Source organism: Melanotaenia boesemani, chromosome 20, assembly GCF_017639745.1.
Source record: "Melanotaenia boesemani isolate fMelBoe1 chromosome 20, fMelBoe1.pri, whole genome shotgun sequence".
Taxonomy (NCBI): domain Eukaryota; kingdom Metazoa; phylum Chordata; class Actinopteri; order Atheriniformes; family Melanotaeniidae; genus Melanotaenia; species Melanotaenia boesemani.
Genome location: NC_055701.1, coordinates 3,366,838 through 3,388,434, shown reverse-complemented (window position 1 = coordinate 3,388,434; position 21,597 = coordinate 3,366,838). Strand labels below are relative to the sequence as shown.

The following is a 21,597-nucleotide window of genomic DNA, read 5'->3' as shown; positions in this document are numbered from 1 at the left end:
TGCAGTATGATCTAAATTATTTAAAAGTTTTGGGAAAAATGACATTTAAGTTTTTAAGTGGTGAAACTGATGTTTTAAGAACTCACATTAAAATGAATTTACATGTATAAAATTCTGTATTAGAGATCTCACAGCATAGGTTGGAGGGCTTTAAGCTGTACAAGCACTGCTCGTCACCCCTTGCATGATATTTTCCAATTTTGCTCCTGCCTCTTTAAGACTGAATTCTTGTTACTTCCTCAGTGTGCTAAACCTCATCAAATCATGTCTGTGTGCTTCACATTTATGTCCACATCCATCTTATATTCAAAAACCAATTAAAATCACAAGACAACTAAAACCCTTTTTATTAAACAATTTAAAACCTGCTTGACAGAAAATTGATTTAGATATTTACAATAAGCTCACTGATGGCTTTGTTTATTCTTTATTTGACGGGTGATAAATGAAGGTCCTGGTTTTCCAAAAGTGATCAGAATCAGTAACTGAACAAGTAGACTGCTAGTAAGGGATGTAGCCGAGAAACACTCGCAGTCCCACAACTTTATAAGTTCCCTCCAGAGGTTTGCCAGAAGGATGACAATGTCATCACTGCTCCATCAATCAGGCCTTTATGGTAGAGCAGCTTGACAGATGCCACTCTGAGCAAAAGATATACGACAGGCTGCCTGGAGCCTGCAAAATCGCATGCAAAGGACTCGGAGTGCAAAAAAAGATTAATCAGATCAGATGACTGAAGTCTTAGATCTATTAAACAGTCCTCATTATGGTTCAGGCATCACGGCTCAGGCATCTGACAATGGGCCGATGGTCACTTATCACAGTGACAAGGAACCAACCGGCCATAACAATGCTGAAATAAACCCCACCCGGAGTATAGCCCAGTCCCATATTATAGTGCTGCCTGTACTCCTTCATTTTGATCTAAATTACTGGGTATGCCCATTCAAGAAGATGTTGTCATCCAGTGTCACTAATTCCTTTCAGCTGAACAGATGAGATGTAAGCAGGCGATGTTGTGATCTCTGCTGTTTGGAGTGTGGACAGCCTTTTGTACTTGTAGTTGTCTGTGATGAAAAGGCAAAACTTTGAGACTGCTTGCAGGTTACATTGCAGCTACTGCATGACAGCGTCCAATTATGTTGGATTAACCAAAGATAATTTGTCCACTTTATCCAATTGCATCGATTGTGTGAGGAACTATAAATCTTTATATATAACTCCAATAGGAGGGATGCAACACTCCACTCTACCCTCTATAAACCAATTCCAACTTCTTTCCAGAGACCTACCACTTAGCCCTCCATTCTACAATGATAATGTGTCTTTTTCTTTTGTGTATCTAGCCCTACAACTGGGGAACTGGAAGCCATTTAGATGACTCCTCACCTCTGAAGGTGGGTGGAAGCAGACACCAAATCTAACCAAGAAATCTAAGTGAGAACCTAAGGTCAGTATGAACGTCCATAGAGTAAAGCTGTCACTCAAAGCATTGTTTTTAAGTATTCACAATGTTAATGACTGTACTAATGAATTATAAATGACTTGTATAACTGGATTAAAGCCGCATTACTGAACTTTGGTGCCCCCTAACGAAGACAAATTCAGCATCTGTCTTGCATCCGGTCTGTTCTTGAAGACTGAAAAGTCAGTCCGAAGTTGACTCTCCTCTTATCTCTTGCTCTTTTACTTTCTCTTTCTTTTCCTCCAATAATGTCCTCTGCGTTTCTCTACTGAATCAGCTGTGGTGTTGAAGGCTACCAATGATCTTCTCATGGTTTCAGATAAAGACCATGTCTGGACTTATCTTGTTAGATCTCGGTGCTGCAGAGTAAGTCATGGAGTTCATCAGGGTTATGTACTTGGACCAATACTTTTCACATTATACATGCTTCCCTTAGGTCACAGGTGTCAAACTCTGGTCCTTGTGGGCCAGAATCCTGTAGCCTATTTGACACCCCTGCCTTAAGTATTCTCATTAGACAGCATGTTATAAACTTTCATTGCTACGCAGATGATACTCAGATTTACTTCTCAATGAAGCCTGATGAAATCAGTTTGTTAGATTACAAAGATGCTTTAAAGACCTGAATAACTGAATTTTCTTCTTCTAAATTCAGACAAGACTGAGGTTGTTGTCTTTGGACCTGAAAAACTCAGGACAAAATTGTCTACCTATGTAATTATTCTGGATGGCATTAATTTGGGTTCCATTACTGTAGTGAGGAATTTTAGAGATATATTGGACCTGGATTGGAGTTATAGTGGACCGCCATTACTGTTTAATATCTGCTACTGCCTGCCAACATTGACAAAGGCTGTCAAGCTTTCTATTTAGTTAGATATTTGACAGTTTTGTTATCTCTTGTCTTTTGGCGGCGGGACACTGCTGTTTGTCTGTGACATGTTTGGGTTACTGACTGAATGATTTTTATTTTCTCGTCACAGCCTTTCCCTAATGAGATAAAATAACATTACATTTCACAATATTGCCCAAATTAGACATTTCTTCTCAGCACCACCACAGCCTCTTCCAACGTAGTACATTAACATTTGCATAACAAACGTTGCCTGCTGTGCCTTAAGCTTGACAGCAACATGGATACGTAGAACTTAGTGTTGGATTGACAAGTCTTCACCAAAAATTTGAGGCCCATTAACGCTTCCTTTACATTGGTAATTAGATACATCCGTTTCAAATATCACTGCTCTCATGTTTTCGTGCTTCCTCTATGTTAGCATGGTGATTAGCCAATACATCCACCAGAGGGCAGTGCGGAGTTTACAGTTCACCGCCGCTGGCTATACTGCTCAACAATGCCTCCGTGATTTCTGGTAGTACTCAGTAAGGTTGTCATTGTGCGTGGAGAAAGAGGACCCAAATGCAGGGTGAACAGGCAGGACACAGACAGATGTAGGAATTAAGATTTTAATGATAACGGAAGGAGCTGCACAGGGAGGATAACAACAAGTAAAAGGGCTGGAAGACCAAAACAAAAGATGACACGAGGGAAACAATGACATACTGCCAGTGATCAAATAAAACCAAGTGGTATATATACAGTGAGGTTAACTAACTAGATGAAGAGCAAGTGAAGCAAGTGAACAAATAACACCAGATGCGTAAAAAACAGGAAGTAAAATAGGGGCGGCATGGCTCAGTGGGTAGAGTGGTCGTCCTGTAACCCAAGTTCGATCCTGGTCCGGAGAGCTCATCTCGAAGTGTCCCTGAGCAAGACACCGAACCCCTACTTGCTCCTGATGGGTCGTGGTTGAGCGCCTTGCATGGCAGCTTCCGTCATTAGTGTGTGAATGTGTGTGTGTGAATGGGTGAATGTGACGTATATGTAAAGTGCTTTGGATAAAAGCGCTATATAAGTACAGGCCATTTACCAAATATAATTTAATACACAAGCGGATGAAACAAGGTAAAATAAGACAGGAAACAAGACTCAAAGGAAACCATGGAGAGAAACTAAAGAAAAAACTAGAATAGGAAATGAACTCAGGGAAAACCAACAAAAAAAGAAAGATGAAAAACCAAAACTGCAACGTAGGAAGAGACAGAAATCCAACAAGAACTCAAACCAAATCCCACATGACTGACAGATCAAATAACATACGTAAAGGATGCAGAAGACAGCCGACGTGCTCCATATCCATCTTTAGCGTAGTGCATGTACAGGCCTTTACTGTGATGACGTTGGGAATAAAATCCAGTGTTAAGTCTGACATTAGCACATTATATTCACCTGATGCTCTCAGTCCACTGTGCCACCACCAAAGAGAGCATCAACCAGCCCCCTTCCATTCACCTTATCACTGGGGTAATCTTCACATAGTCTTCATGAGCACTTTGCCGTTGTCTTCACCACATTCAGATTTGTTTTTTCACCACAATTGACATTTTCCAGTCAAAAACTGAAAGTCCTTCCAGATTTCCTTCATATTGTTAAGAAAATAGTACCACTCTCTTTTCTTCTGCACAGAAATGCCACCGAATTAAAGGGTCTACTTCAGGTGTTTGACTGGATTTGTCTATATAATCTGATACTTGTCTTGTGCCCCCTAGTTGATACTTTTTGCACTACAATATTTCTGACATCACAGAAAAAAATGGAACAAATTTGCAAGTAATTTTTATTTCTTTATATTTTGTAAAGGGCCAAATAAAGTCGTCAGATGAAAAAAAATGATTTGAATTATCGGAACTGACTGAGTTATTACTGAATTAGGATCTTCTCATTATTTCTTAGGTCAGGCTTTAAAGAATTAAACATTTTAAAAATACCTAATCTAAAAAAACAAACAACAACAAAAAAAAAAAAACATGATAATACAGTGACTGAATTAAAGCCCATGTTTAAACTGCTGCATCTTCCTCTGCGGTAACCATTCTTATTTATTCATTGCATTTACAGAACTTTAGGCCAGAGGGTCACAGATAAGAATAAATACAGAGCATCTAAATATTTGAAAGAAACTCTTAAACAGCAGCGTTCTAACCTGAGTCCACCCGGAGCTTTTTTGTGAAATTCAATTTCACTCAAAACAGAAATTTAGTGTGTAATTTTGAGCTTGGACCCCTGATTTATTTACAGTGCTCCCTCCCTCTCCTGAGTGTGACTCAGGGGTAAAAGGCGTGACCTCGGGCTGTAGGGTGGCTGCTGTTCAACCCGGCCCGCTGTGGAATGGGACGCACCCACCGCGTGAAAAGGAAATGGAGCAGGAAATTGGGTTAGTTTCGCTCGTTCCCCCTCTTGTGTCTCAGAGCAATCCCCCTCCAAGCACGCACACACACACGGAGACACGCATAAACTCCCTCGGCCTCGGCTAATAGTGGAGAGACCTGGGACTCCATGTGTGCAAGTGTGTGTTTATGTTTGTTTGAGTGCAGAGGATTAGAGTTGTGGTCAGCCTAAGCCACCAAACACAGTCAATCTAAAGTCATCCAGCCAGCGAGAGGGTGTGTGATGGGGGCTGATGAGGGGACAGGGGACCTATTACACACACTGTTGGGCGAACGCAGATAAAAACATGAAAACAGGGAAAACACACACCCACAAATACTATTTCTGTGTGTAAATACAGAAGGAGATAAAGGTGTGTGAGACACGTTTCTCCCTCACACCCTCCTAACTAAGTCTGGGTGATAAATCTCTCTGCTGAGAGGATCGACTGGAACACGACGCTCACTGCAACACACAAACCCCGTCCTGTGTGCACACTCACCTCTGTTTCTATGACAACGGCTCAAGGAGGGGAGGGGGAGAAAAGAAAAATTGAAAAAGGAGAGCAATCATTTCGTCGATGATCAAAATTAAAGCCTGGCTTTGAGATGGAGCTGGCAGAGAAAGACAGATGGGAGGAAGGCGGGCTGGCAGGTAGAGGGAGGGAGGAAGAGATGGGGGGGGCCTGTCCATGCATGAAAGTAAGGGATCATTACATGAAGCGGCATCCATAAATAATCTGGGAGATCATGATGGGTAGCATGAAGAGTTGACATGAAAAATATAACTGAAGGTAAACTTCCTAAAGAAGCTGCTTCTCCATCCTTAAGTATCAAACCACTGGAAAGCAGCATTAACCAAATACAGCAGGTGTGTTTGATTTCTCCAAACGATGCGATTTCTGAAAGATGGATGTTCTTAAGTTGTTCCAAAACTTAAAACACGAGTACTGGAGTACAGAATGTGGATTAAACATCATGCTTACCTGCTCTGATCTTTTTATGTCTGGTTAATTAACTCACAGTTATGCAGTTGTTTACTTCTGAAGCCCTACAAAAGATCACTGAGCAATTCAGTTTATGTATGAAATGCCAACTCAGAAAAAGAGTCGCCTCAGGGAATCTGATAGAGAAAATAAATATATTCAATACAAGTACAATTAGAACCAGTCCCATTGTAATCCAATTCAGCCAAGAAATGATAAACGGGGCAGCAGGAGACGGTGGAGACGGAAAAAACCTTTAACAGCGGAACCAGACTCAGATGCTGGAAATTTCTCCATATTTCCTGATATGAGTGCTCAGCTAGATGTCGTTCTTCCTACTGTCCAAATTCAGCCCTACAGATTTTAGATGTTTCCTCTACCCAATTCTCAAATCTGTTAATGAACGCAAACAGGGAAAAATCTAAATTCTGCAGATTTTAATTGGATCTCTGCAGGACTGAAGTAACCCACATTATCAGCAAGAACAACATGCTGCTGAATGCCATCAATGGTCAGATGCAGTAGGGATCCAAAGAAAAGCTATTAGTACGACATAAAGTTAAACGACGCAACATTAATTTTAGTGACATCAGACTGCTGTGAATGGGTTCATTACCACAATCATGAGAAACAAATCAAATTTTATTTATAAAGCACGTTTCATACACAAAGCAGCACGAAGTGCTTTACATATTAAAAACAGAAACTAACACCCAGCTCCTGTCTCTTAACTCAAAATGGAAATAAACATCTGGCTTGATGCTGCTGAGCCAGGTGAGGAAACGATAGCTTGTGGACTGTCCAAACCAGTTGACACCCCATCCATGATCACAGAGGCCGCCTCCACAGGAACAGCCCAGATCAGGGCCGACCAGAGTCCAAAACACAGCCACAGGGCTGCAGTGCAGGATCCCCCAACCACCCTGACAAGGGTGATCACCATGGCAACAACCCTGCACAACGAACAGACATAGCTCCCGGTGCAGAGGATCCTCATGAGGAAAACACTGGAGTTTAACCAGTTAAAAAGTAAAAATAAACTTAAAAGAAATGAGAACAAATATGAGCAATAACATAAGCTAAAAAGGTAGGTCTAGAGTCGTTTTTAAAAACATCAACAGTCTCTGCAGCCCTGAGGTTCTCTGGTAGGTTGTCCTACAGATGAGGGCCGTAGTGGTGGAATGAGGTTTAGTTCCAACTTTAGGAACAATTAAAGAGCCAGTACCAGAGGACCTCAGGGTCCACGAGGGCCCATAAAAGCAGTTCAGATAAATAAGAAGGCCCAAGACCATTAAGACATTTATAAACAACTAAAAGAACCTCAAAATCAATCCTGAAACTCACGGGGTAAAAAAAGTCACCTCAGGTCCCCCAACTGGGGATCTGATAGAGGTTTAGAGCAATGGATGCTGGATTATTCCAGGAGGTTATTCATTTCCTCCTGAAAGTGTTTATTTATTTTTTTATTTTTTTAGGCAAGCCTAAAACTTTTTTATTTATGCTATGTACCATCTTCATTCATTCTTCACCAGTAACACATACTGATATTTACAAATCTTAACAAACCTCCCTTTACTATAACTCCAAAACTATTTAAATAGACCTTGTGGTTGAACAGATATTTATTTAGGGGGATGCAGTATTCAAGCAGAAAAATTCGTTTTTAAATCAATAAATTTATTTTCTTCTTTACAAAACAAGATAACACAAACATAAATCCCAAACACTTAATTAAAAAGGAGCAGAAAGAAGAAAAATCTTTTATAATCTGCCCCTAACAGGCAAAGGCCTCAATAAAACAAGATTCTGCAGCACTTGCTCTGACCCCGATGGAGTGGGTAGTTACCAGAGTTTCAATAAGAAACACAAACTGGTAAGAATCAATCATCCATTATGTTTGCAAAATTCAACTGTTAAACTGCAAAATGCAACCAAGAAAAAAGAATCAGTCACACATTTCAAGCTACTCTGTTTCACACTCGCTTCCCAAAACACATGCAAACTCTGAAAACATTTACAAACTCTTCACTCAAATGTGGATTTATCTTAGTAACAGCACATCAAAAGCTTGATCGCCAACCAGCAGGAGAATTATCAGCCAATCAGACTGCAGAAAGAGAATGGATCATGCATCTCAATGTTTTGTAGAACATTCGATCTGCTGCTGCACCTCCACCATGGAGCAACAACAGGATACTACACAGTTTTCATTCTTCCGTTGCATTAGATATGCGGCTGCTAAACGCATGTTTACAGACACATTTTAAAGCAAAAAAGGCTCGAAATATGAACTCAGTCAGCAACCAGGCAAAGGGTTAAAGTTAGCCAGCGAAGCTGAAAAAAAACAGCATTGATGCTTTCAACCTAGAAACAAAATCAAAATAAAAAGTCAAAATGAGCTGCTGGGATTTAACTTTTAGAACTGTAAACTCAATTTTCTAAAAAAGAAGAAGAAGAAGAAAAAAAAAAGAATTGTTCATTTTTACCGTTTCATCTGAATTACATTACAGTACAGTACAGTACGCCGCCTGGTTCTTGTGCTTGGGGGGGTCGGACTTGGAGCACATGAAAAGGTTACGGATGATCGATTTGACAGTAGCAGGGTTCAGAAGGTCACCCTCAAGTCAACAGCGGCATATGAAAGTCTACAAGTCCAACAAAACAGCTGATGTCTCGAGCATAATGGCCTTGTTTCAATGTGATGTCTGGTACTCTTCAGAGGGAACACTTTCGGAATAACAGAGCTAAATTTGAATATGTGAATAAAATATGATGGAGGTGGCTTTTGAATAATAGTTTACCTTGGGTGCCCTATCAAGGCACTGTGGAATAAAAGGCTTGCAGTCTGATCAGCACTCAGTTTTCTGTCTGAACGAGACGATTTAATGATGTTGAGTTGTGGTTCTTTCTACAAGACAGACATCTGGCTTTTAACCTGGACTGTGAAGGAACAAATAGCACAACCATCAATCTTCTCTTTGTGCCAAACAAACATATTCATACACACATATATGCACACACTGGAGGGAAGGTGTAGAGAATCCATGCTTCACTGCAACACTGCACTGCTTTCAGTATGCACCCTGCAGTGCATGGTATGGCTGCAGGCCTGACAGCTATTACACAGCTCAGTGTGGGTGTGCATATCACCCCTCACTGTGGACTATGGATCCAAGAAGGAATTCAGGGAAATAAGGAGTACACACCAGCGACAAACATTTCTCCCTCTCCTCTCCTGCACATGCACACATAATACAGAGCTATACACCCAGTGGCTAGTGCTACATGCCTGTTAGCGAGCCTAATATTATTCAAAGGCTCAGAGCACCCCGGTGTGCCAGGAATGGCACACAGTTGGTTCCTCACAGACTAACAAAAGACTCATTTTTTTCATCTTTTCTTTATGAAGAAATTAAGAAGTTACTGACAGAATAGTTTCCGCAGCAGCATGGAAAAGTTTAGCTCTATTCGTCACTGCAGACGGTGAGATTCTCATCATGGATGCAGCCGACAAACCTGCAGCAACTGTGTGATTCTGTCATGTCAATATGGAGAAAAACCTCTGAGGAAGGTTTCTACCACCTTGTTGAATCAATCAGACCGAGAATAAAGCCAGTTCTGAATGAACCTGGTACTAGCAAGGTAGATCAAGGCTCATTCGAGCCAGGATGGTTCACACCTTCTTTTTGTTTGGCACAACATCCACACAGAATAAAACCAAGTTGAACAACATCCGTATTGTTTCATTCTGTGTCTGAATTATTCCCTCCAAACAGATTAGAGCATCCTTGTTGGATTTCTTTGGTTATAGAAGAAGACCAATGTGTTATTGTGGAAGACGGCTCACCAGCCAGTAAGTCATGACATGAAAAAGTTTAAATTAAAATGGAGGAAATACATCAAATGTGTTGCAGAATAACCACCAGCTTTGTATGCAAACGTAAAGGTAAATGCTCCATAGTGAGATTATGTTAATCTTTACCAAACATAACAAAAATTCGACGTAATGGTGCCATTTCATGCCAGTTCATGCAATGCCAGGTAAGCAGCATTCACATGATACCATTTTTAGTCGTAATTCCAGATATGTGGTCTAGTTTATTTATTTTCACTGTTCCAGTATTATTTATGTGCAGCTGCTATTCTGCTAAAGGAAGCTTGAAGTCAAAGCTAACTAGATGTGTTTCCTTGGTTTCTAAATGCCCTTCCCAGGTTATAAAAGCACTTTTATCAAGTAGTTTCCATAAAGAAGCCTCCCCAGTCCAGGTAGAGGTCCTGCAGCCTTTCATCTGTTCATAACAGTTAATAAGTAGGATTTATTTATTCTTCACAGAGCAGAGGGGTGTAGTTGGATTAAGACTTTGATTACTTTACTTTGTTTCTATATTATTTTATTATGTTAAAAGATAGAAATAAATAAATAACGTAACATCCTATAAAAGTGTTCATGTGATTTTACACATATAGTTTGGAAATGAAACACAAAATAAATCACACTATTGTGATTAAATCTAGAGCCAAACAGCACCAGTCTGTCAGTAACTTTTCAAAATGTTGCAGAATTCTTACTCATAAATGTCATAACTTAAATAAGAGCTTTAAAAATACATTAATGGAAAAGGCCTAACCTATAAATCAGAACAGCATCTCTGAATAATACGAACAGGCTGGGAAAAATGAAAATGTGTCAGTATTTCCCATAAATCACCGCTCTATGTCCCCAGTATGGAGCACAGTATTCCATAATTTACATAATGCTGCATTTTACATCAGTACAAAGTAGAACAAGATCCATATATGTTTAATAAGCTGAGTTATCTTTGTTTTTTACAGCACGGTGTGTCTGGTAGACAGGGTGCTGTGGATCCCTTGTTCCTCTCTGAGGGGCTGGATAACTAACTGAAGGCGTCTACACTTCCTGTGCCGAGCGTGGCAGCCGGGTTTGGTTGACAAGCTGCAGGACTGTGTGTGTTGGAGTACAGAAGAGTGTGTGCTCTCCCATGTATGCCTTTTTGTGTTTGCAGGTGTGAAGGGACACCTCAAAGGTCATCTGAGAAGGCAGCAGAGCGTGCTGAGAGCCTGCCGTCACACAGCTGCCACACCGACCGGGCACACAGACGTACAAACGGACAAGCAGTGTGTATTTACGTACGGGCACACACACACAGTCAGGAAGGTACCCATGGCAAACAGCAAACACTGGCATGCCCACTTGTCACAAACAAGCCACTCAAACAGACACACACCGATCATTCACACTTCCAAACTTTCCACTTCACACCTGTTCACGGATACTATGCATGAACACACACACACACACACACACACACACACCGGACAGACACCACAGTGCTCTTACTTGCTGTCTGCATCTGTCTTAAACCTTGGATTGACGGAGCGAAGCAGGATCCAGAGATTTAATCAGTTAATCTCCAAAACGGACAGACGAGGAAACCACAGAGCCAAACATCACCTGAAGCTACTCCAATGTCCGGGGGCTGGACATCTCTTGTATTTGCTTGTGGACATTTTTTGGAGACTTCTGCAACATTTTTTCAATTAATTTTTTTTCTGTTCTGCGACACTGCAGTTAGATGGCCACCAGGGGTGAAGCTAGGCTTTTATACATGCTGTGGGTGCGCGAGACTATCAGGGGATGTTGGGGCTAATACTGAGAAAGGAAATGTAAGACAAACACATCTATTGCTGTGATAACAGGTCACAATAGGCTAACATGAGAAATAAAACATCTTTACAGTAATAATCTGGATCACCAAGTAGAAATATTTACAACAAGTTCTAAAAGGTCTATAGAAGGTAAGTTGGCTGTTTTGGTTAATGTATGTGGATCCTAATGTGATAGTAGGGGATCAGTTCTGGTTTACTGTCTGGTGGTTGACTGGATCCTTGTGTGGCCAGCTCCACATTGAGCTGCTAAAACTGGGTCTGGGGTTTGACCGTGCCTGATCTGTATCCTTCCTCCTTACTAATAAGTTAAATATCTCTCTTTCTCTTCATTATTATATCTTCCTCTACTAAACCAGACTAGTTCCGGGATTTATTTCTCCACATTTTCATGCTGTACCTACTTTAAAACCAACTAGCAGCCTTGCTTGCCTCTTTAAATGAAACTGGATCATGTAGCTCTAGCTTAGCCTAGACCAGAGGTGTCCAGCTCCGGTCCTCAAGGGCCGCAATCCTGCAGGTTTTCGATGTGTCCATGCTCCAAACCCACCTGACTCAAATGAATGAGTCATTGTGCAAAACCTAATAGGCTGTTGGATCTATTTAATTTGAGTCAGGTGTGTTGAAGCAGGAAACATTGAAAACCTGCAGGACAGCGGCCCTCGAGGACTGACTTTGGACACCCCTGGTCTAGACTTATGTGGATACTGGCGTTCTCTTTGAGCATCTTCATAGTTTATTTTCAGCTCCACTTGGAAAATCTTTATTAACTGAGTTGATGTTTAGTCCCTAAATGCACTCACTGAAAACTAAACATGACATGATTGACCCACATTATCTTAAAACTAATCTAGTGCTAGCATAAACTAGAATAGTGCTGCTGTGTAGCTTCATGCTAACATCAGGTTAGTAGCCTTTCATAACATTAGTAGTTGTACTTGAACAACTGATGTGCAGTCACATGTCAATGTTTTTAAAGGATGAGTAATTAAGAAACTACTTTAAACTGGTGTAGTGATACTGGGGATAAATGCAGGTCTGGCAACACGCTCTTGTCTTCCTCCAGTGACCTGTCAATCACCTGAGGTGGCTCCTGGGGTGTCCAATTAGATTTCAGGTGGCCACTGCCACCCTGGGCACCCCACTATCTTTTCATCTGAGAGACTCTGCCTCTCTGAAATGCTCCTTTTATACCCAGTCCTGTTACTGACATGTTGCCAATTAACCCTATTAGTTGTCAAATGCTCCTCCAGGTGTTTTTGATTTGTACCAGTTACTTTTCCAGCCTTTTGTTGCTCCTGTTCCAACTTTTTTTACAGATGTGTTGCTGCCAGATTCAAAATTAGCTCATGTTTTTGATGAAATGGTAAAATGTCTCAGTTTCAGCATGTGAATGTGGGTTGATGAGATTTGAAAATCATTGTCATCTGTTTTTATCTACACGTCTTAACTTTATTGTATTTGTAAAAATAAAAAAAAAAAAATCTAGAATTTGACACAGTTGTCAAGAAAAAGGTAGAAAAAGAGAAATAGTTGAATATGTAAATAGAAGATTCTCCAATCTCCAATGACAGAACAAGTTTGGGCTTTCAGCATCTACAGAGCTGAATATTGGGAAATGGTTCAGGGAGTCTGAAGAAATTTCAGAATGAGAGGGACAGGGATGTAAAGGACACGGACTCAGGAGGACCTTAGAGAGTCATTTTTACTCCAGAACTGGAACCTGAAACTGGATTACACAAGAAAGAAGACAGATCAACAGGAACAGCCGAGTTCATTTCAGATGGACAGAAAGACGGTGCACATGTTTCTGCTGGATCTGCTTCTACATGCCGAAGATTAGAAAGATCCTCCAGGCCGAACTGAAGTAGTCGTTAAGCTTCAATTTTATTAGAGATGGAGAAAGTGGAAATTCACTATTTTTAGTAAATGCAGTCATTTAAAGCAAAATCTCAACATGTCGGTCCCACGTCTGGTGGCAGACGGCCCCTCAGCAAATTATTGTGATTTCAGTTCATCTGATACTGAGACTGTGGTTCGTTTTAACTAGCCCCACACTGCAGCCCCCTCCCTCGCTTTGTGCCAAAGGCTAAATCCGCACTGTTGCATCTTTCAAAACATCACAGCGGGGAGGAGAGCGGCCAAAACGGGGCGTGCAGGAACTATTTAATTTGTTATGGAGCTGACGGGGAGTGATATCAATGATTCAACCATCTTATCTGGCCCTTTGATACGCATCTTGTAAATATGTTCTCTCTTTCCTCGTCTCTCTCTCTCTCCGGCACTCTGCTGTTATCACGGCGATCAATAGTGAGGTGATTATTATTCCTCCAGCACAGCCCACACATACACACATGCTGACCTCCCTCATCAAGCAGCTCAGAAACACAGAAGCACAAACAAAACGCACACATATACAATGCAAACCATGCACGCACACACACAGTTAGAGGTTGTAAGGTGGGCTGCTGATAACCTGCAGTTACAAGGTTAATGTGTGGTAGTACACATGCTCCATGTCAAGCAGGAACATTAGTGTTCTGCTGCTCCCACTTCATCATGTGCTCAGTGGAAAAAACATACTTCCTTCAACTCATGAACCATCGATCTGAAGCCAAATATCACAAGAAGTCAGTGACTGATGCTTTCCTGGCAAGAAAAAAATGAAGAAAGGTGCTGTTTTAAACGTCAACGTCATATTGGCCAAAAAAAAAAAAAAAAAAGCCTCCTCTGGCTTCTTTTACAGCTTTTAATATGATGTAAGAATCCACAAGACTCATTAGTGCCAATCATAACCACTCTTACTGTTGCCACGGTTACTGGTCTGTGCGTACGTGCATAACCCGCTTTTATGGCAGGGACAACTGAAGCACAGCAGAGAGGGAGGATGAAATGACATGGCTGATAATATTCTCAGAGAGAAGGTGTTCTCTATTTCTTTTAGCTTTTCTTTTGTTTTTATTTTGGCGCAGTGAGTGTGCTTTAAGTTTAACCCTTTAAGCCATGTGCTTATTTGCTCTTTTAAAAAAATTGTCTCCTCATAAGGAAATGCGTATCTCTGCAACCACAAGGTCTATTCGAATGTTTGGAGTCATTGAAAAAGTGAAATTTTTAAGATGTGTAAGTCTAAGTATGTGTGTTACTGGTGAATAAATGATGATGGCACATAGCACAAATAAAACAAGCCCAAATTAATAAACTGATGCACTTAGCTTCAATTAATGATTTAATCCAAAAACATACCTCACAGAGTTGTAGTGGAAGAACAAAAAAAATCTTTTTTTTTTTAAACAAACAATATTTATAATGAGAGGAAATGTTGGAAAACTGGCCCAGCATGATGAGTCCAATTAAACACATATTCTGTTCTGCTCTGAAATGTCTTGTAATGACGTGTAAACACCACTGAGACCGTTAATCTCCAACAGTTTAACTTACACCACTGCTACATGACTCACTTCTGTCAGATTTAAACGCAGTCTCTTCAAACATCCGTCTGGCTTTAAGTCAGGTGAGCGGGAAAAGTTGCCATGTAAGAAAAATAAATAAAATAAAAAATTTGCCTTAATGCTGAGTGGCAAAGCGTGCACCAAAAACCTCCATCAGCACTGCTTTTAAGTTCTTGTTCCTGGCACAGACTTACATGGAGCACAGTTTCTCATGTTTCCAGAGAAATGATCGATTCAGAGAAACAGAAGGAGAGATATTTATATAATAAAACAATGATATGCCTTTCCCTTAAATAATAGACAATTAAAGTATCAGTATCAGGATTTACAGAAAAGGCTTTGAAATAAGGAAATTAAGCCAACATGTGTTGGAAGTTATTGGAAAATCGAGCTTGGTGTAACTGAGCTCACCTCATGGTGCGAAGGTCCCAGCCTCGTATGGCCGTGTCATTCGCCGTGGCGAGCTGGCTGCAGTTGTGGTGGGGGCTCCACTTGCCAGAGGTGAACTTGAGCTGACCTTTCCCCTCCAGGGTGGCGGTGCTGGATAGCTGCAGAGGACATCAACAACTTCATTAACATGTTTGAGCATTTTCACCTGAGTACTAGTGACAGGTGCATTCAATTAGCATAATGAGGCTTGAGTCTTACCTGCAGGAATGACTCAAGATGACAGGACTCTGACCTACAGCCTGCAGATTTACACCACCCAACATGTGGTTTTAGGGTTTTTTTTTTAAACAGTGTAAATAGTGGATCTGACTGAGAACTGTGGAAACTACACTCTCCAGTTTGGTAGCAACCTGTCCTCCTCCTTACCTCACTTTCACTTCGATTTCACTCTGAATGGGACCACAGTTCACAAAATGATCATCATGCTCTTTTAGTTAGGAGGTGAAAGTGATTAAGGCCATACACTATTTTAGAAAATGTCACACATTAAGCAAGAAGGGGAGCCAGATTTCTACACAAACTGACTTCTCTTTACAGCCACACTGCAGACTGCTGGAATAAATGCAGGAAGGCATTTATATAACTTTGTCTTGTTTTAGAGTCTCTGATAATCCACTTTTAAGAGCAAGCTAAAGACTCAGTTGTTTAAGGAGCATTTCCACACTTTGGCTCAACTCAGCTGTGTGCACTTATGCCCAAGATTATATTGTGTGATGAAATCGTGGTCTTGTATTTAAACAAAATGACTTTAAAAAAATAAATAAATAAACATTATATGCACTGCCTCTAGCACTACATGACAGCACCAGGGTCCAACTGGACTCAAAGAGGTCTGACTACCACTTAATGATGACGTCCCCTCTTGTTTGAATTCATGCTTGTGTTGTTCTTACTCTCAAATGTAAGTCGCTTTGGATAAAAGCGTCAGCTAAATGACTGTAGAATAGAATAGAATAGAATAGAATAATTTAACCTTTTAACCTCTTCTTGACTAGATCCACCTGTACAGAAGGCAGTATGAGATCCATGCAGTATAGAAGATATTTGCACCACTAGAAAGCAGCAATGCTAGCATGTAGCATAGCAACATAACAGAGAGAAACTCAGCTAAACGACTGTACCAAGCACTGGCATCCAAATCAAGCACAGTTCAAAGCCAAGCAATTATATGGAGATGAAAGAAAACCATGAGAACAGCTCTGTCCACTCTGGAGCTTCTGCTAAGCGAACCACACAAACAAGGAGTCGTATGAAAGCAGAGACTCAGCTGGTTACAAAGATGTCTGCGAGACAAAAGCTGAAAAAAATTCAAACTCAGATTCCAGCTCTAAAAACTCTGCTAACGTGTTCTCCTTTGACTCTGCCTTTGTTTGAAACGAACCATGAAGGTCCTGCTGGTTTCCATGGAGATGAAGGAGGTTTATAGTGAAGGATTCTCTCCTCCTATCATTGACTATCTTGGGCTTCACTTCTTTCTGGATCCTCATGGTGTTTCTAAGGTGAATGTGGGGCTGTCCCTGGATCCTCCTGACTCATCATCGGCCGATTGCTTCCTGAGATATTTACCTGCCCAACACCTCTATTAAAACACCTGGAAAACTGCTCAGCTTCACTTTTACCTTCTACTGCAGCCAGTCCATCATCAGGCTTTACCCGTTCCTAGATGAACTGGGCTGCTGTCCTCTGGTTTTCACTGAAACTAACGTGGTTTTCTTTTAGGAGGAGATAACATTTATATTTTCTACTGTGTTCCAGGTGAATTTACTCCGACACAGTAACACATATCTTTGTTCTGAGAGTTCTGTAGTAATCCATGTCTCAGCTTTCTATAGAGAATATTTTACTTACAGCCCTTGTAGTTGTGAAGATATAGGCTACTTGATTTATTTTGGGGATGTCATTTCAGACAGGAGGCAGAAAAAAATAAACTTTGTGAAGAGGTTGAAACCTGACGCCCCCTCCTAGTTGGGGGGCGTTGCAAACAGATGATGCCAAAATGACCATTTTGTTCACCTCTTTGAGAATGAACTAAAAACTCTGCTTCATTTTATCATGTAAACAATTGTGAAATAATTACCAATATTTAAAGAATGCTGATATAGTTGATTTAAATGAATAATTTTAGTTTTATTTTTGCTACTTTTGAAAACTATGTTTATTTTGTAATTTAAGTATGCAAAAAAAAAAAAGATGTTGTTGGTCATTCCTCATAAAGGTTATATTATAAAACTATGATGAAACTTGGTGATGTTGCATCTGATAATGATGTTTAAACCCAGAAGCTAGAAAAACAATAACCTGGAGGCCGTGTTATACAGCACAGGATACAGCTTGTCTGTTGCTTCTATTTATTTTGTTTGGAGAAAATATGCACACATTTAGCAGAACATATCCTAACATTCATTTCTTCATTTGTCCAAAACACAGCTGTCGTAATCCCTTCTAAAGTGACATGGTAAGTATCTCTACTTTAACAGCTGTTTTCTGCTGGGAAGCGTTCATGTGACATGGTGAGAGTCATAATGCATGGATATAAAAATGTGTGAATTGAAAGCTTGTGGATTTTTTTAACTGTGAGATTGCGCAGCTTGTGGGATGTCGACTTAAAAATGTGCACTGATTCTAACCGGGTGAGAACGCAGTGGAAACGTAAGGAATCACAGGTTGGAGGGGAAAAATAAAAGTACAAGCACGACATTTGGAAACATTTCGCTGTCTGTTCTTCGGAGAAAACGCTGGTTCACTGATGTCTCTGGTGTGAGTGTCATCACATGGGAACACGTTGAAGTTGTTGATGTTCTGAACAACCAAAACTAAAGCCGTCTCCATTTCAACTCCACATTCAGATGGTAGAATTTAGGATGATGGGTCAGAATTTGGTGGAAGCATCATGAAAGTTTGAATCCATCCTGCCTTGGATCAGTGCTTCAGGGCGGCTGTATCTCAGGAGGAAGAGCAGTCGTCTCCCAACCGGAAAGCCAGTGGATCTCCTGACTATATGCCAAACTGTCCTTGGGCAAGACACTGAACCCAGGTTGCCATCGATGTGTCTATCGGGATACGAATGTGTGTGATATTAAAAAGCACTTAGTACATAACAATCGAAGTGCTGTTTGAGTGTGTGCGTGAATGTAACATGTAGTGTAAAGCGCTTTGAGTGACCAACAGGACTAGAAAAGTGCTGTATAAGTACAGTCCATTTACCATTTAGACTGCAAAAGAACAAGAGCAAAAGCCCACAAATCCTGACAGCTTTAAGGGAACCAAATGCAGGAAGCAGACTACCACGTGAAGGGGGATGGCAGGTCCAGGATCTGCTGCAGCTCCATGTTTCACTCTGATGGAGGAAACAGAAGTCGTCCTGCATTAACCAACAGATGAACCAGTTTTCTTCTTTGCTGTTTATCTTGTCCTCTGCTTCAGTAATTCTTGATGCAGCCTCTAGCGTAGGTGATAATACATGATTCAAAAGGTCTGGTTTGCCTCAGTATGTCCAGAGAGAATGTAAAGAATTTACAGTTTAATTATTCCGATTTCACCTTGGGAGCTCCGGTGAGAAGCAACGATGCACCATCAGATCATATCCTTTAACTCTAAATTTTGTTGAGCTTATAGTTACGTATGGTTTTGTCCTGATTCACACATACTGGGGCTCACTGAGCTGGGCTGTGACCATGTGGCTTGCAGTGGCAGCTATGAACCCAGTCAGGACCCCAGAGTCTACAGCTGTCCAATCTATTGCCCAACTGGAGATTTTTATGCTGTGAAAGCAAACTTGGACCCAAATGGAACTAAGTCTAGTAGACTATTAGGTGTGAATGCACCCTAAAATTGATTTAATTAATCTTTTTTCACCATCAACTGACAAATAATTTGATTAAAATCACAAAACTCAAATCAAAAACTGAAATATACCATTTACCTTCAGTAAACAGTAAGCCTAAGTCACTTTTTATAAATTAAATATGCCCTTAAACAAACAAAAATAGACATTTTTGGCAAATCTGTTTTTCCGGATTTTGACATTGCTCTGGGTCCTTTATCTTCTTGATGTCAGAAAAAAGGTTAAAATCCTCAGAGAGTTCCTGGATGGTTCTTTTAAACTGTGTAGACAGGTGAGTACAGTAGTCCAGTCTTCCATCTCAGACAGCTAGCTAAGGTAGAGTCATACCTTCCTGCTAATGCCAGAGGCTAACATGTTTTCCACCTGTTCATTACCTGCAGACTGAACCACTGCAACTCTCCGTCTTTTAGTTTGGACCAGGCCTCTGTTCATTGTCTCCAGTTGGTCTAAAATGGAGCCATTCACCTACTGACTGGTATTAACCCCGGCATTAGCATCTTTTAACTGGTTTCCAGTTACTTACATGATCCAGTTTAAAAATGTACTCTTTGTTTTTAAGTCTCTTCATCTTCTCATCTTTCTGAGCTTATTCACGCTCATTCGTTCTTACTGCTATCTGGTTAGTTTTGTGTTTCATTCAGTTTTACAGACAGATTCAGGAAGTCTGCTGGCGGTCGGAGCTTTTTGCAGATCTGTGCTTTGTCACAATCCTGTCTCACAGGTCAATACTACAGACAGATGTGTTCCTTCTCATCAAGTTCAAAGAATCCATTGGAGCAACGGTGGATGTGAGACAAGCTGAAGAAGCTTCTCAAACATCTCTAACAGGTGGAAGATGGAGCAGATCTAAAGTTTTTCTGAGAATTTGCTGAAGAGCAAATCTGGACTCCAGATTATTGATGATGATGATGATGATGATGCATTTAAATGTCCACAACTGTTTGTCATGCTGCCACTTTATGCTTTGTCTCAAGATCACTCAGTTTTAATAGATCAGCTGTCACCTTGAGACCAAGCCTCCGAGAACATTTTAGACCACTTAGGTTGAAAGTTGAAAGATGGTTTAAAGACTGGTTAAGACTGTAAAGATCCCTATCGTCACTTTCCACCTAGGACTATGTCTGAACCACATCGGCAGATCAGTACAACTTCCACAAGGAACGAAAACAAAGTCAAACACCCGTTTTTGTTCCATGTGAGTCGCAGAAGAAGAGTGTTGGAGTGGAACAGTACGACAGAAGAAGAGTTATTCCCTCCAAACAAACGGATTAAATCATCTTTGCCAGATTTCCTGTTTCACCTGCAGGACAACCAGCAGCCTTTTATGCTAAAGCTAAATGCTCCATAGTTTGGTGAAATTACATTAATGTTGACCAAAAATAACACTTAAATTAATGTTTTTGTTTAATTAGAATTTTTTTTTTTAATTATGAAAACCTGGTCGGGTTTACAGCACCGTGATGCATTCAGTAGCATCATAGGAAGAGAAAAACTAAATACGTCTTAGCGTGAGATCGATGCCTTTTAGACGTCAGTAGAAGAAAGAGTATTTAATTCCAGATATGTGGTGTTGTTTCTTTATTTCCACTGTTTCAGTATTATTATTATTATAGGATGAAATTTACGCAGACTAATCACTATAATCGTAAAATCAGGATACTTTAATCTGACAATAATCGTACCGGGAGCATCTATAATCGTGGCATGCTTAGTTGAGACTCATTCCAAAATGTCTGCAGCTGAGGAAATGTCAAAACACAGAGGTCTGGCTACGAGGCAGGCAGGTTAAACTGCAGCATTTAGGGCCTTTCAAACAGGACATGCTTTTCATCGGATATTCATCAAACCTGGTCCGTGTATTTAAAACATGAAGGTGAAATTAATCAAAAGGTAAATGCTTCAAGGACTGAGAATTATAAAGAATACCACTTCATCAGGCTGCTTTAAAAATCCAATTAATGCCACAGACTTGCTTTGGAAATGATCATTCCCTCAAACTATGATGCATCTAGCACTTTTAAAAAGCAGAATCATGCTGCTCCATTTTTCTCTGCTCCCTGACTATCTGCAGGTTTTTATCCTCATCTCTCTCCTTCTCCCATTTCTCTTCCCCTCCCTCCTTCTCTTCTGTCTCTGCCTGCTGGAGCAAGGATCATCGATCGGTCCGTCACCACGCAGCTCCCTGGTACATTCTCATTATTTCAGCTAGGGAGGACAGAGGGGGAGAGAGAGAGAGAGAGGCCACAGAGCAGAAGGGAGGAGGGCTGATAGAAAAAAAATAAGAGAATAAAAGGAGGGAGTACTGAGTGTAAAAGAGGAAAAGAGAGAAGGTGGACAATAAAACAAGACAGGAAAAAGGGGAAGAAGCTGCAGTTTGATAAAATTCTGGGACTATTCCATGAACATTACAATATTTTATCATCAGGTTAATAAAGTTTACTTGAAGGAAAAATA

General features: G+C 40.6%; 1 protein-coding gene across 1 annotated transcript in view; it reads right to left on the bottom strand.

Annotated features, from left to right (window-relative positions):
- Positions 1-21,597, bottom strand: part of eipr1 (EARP complex and GARP complex interacting protein 1) — an 83,523-nt gene that overhangs the window by 19,908 nt on the left and 42,018 nt on the right. The window contains exon 6 of the mRNA XM_041971518.1: positions 15,261-15,397. Coding sequence (XP_041827452.1) covers positions 15,261-15,397 — 137 coding nt within the window. The remainder of the gene's footprint in view (positions 1-15,260; positions 15,398-21,597) is intronic.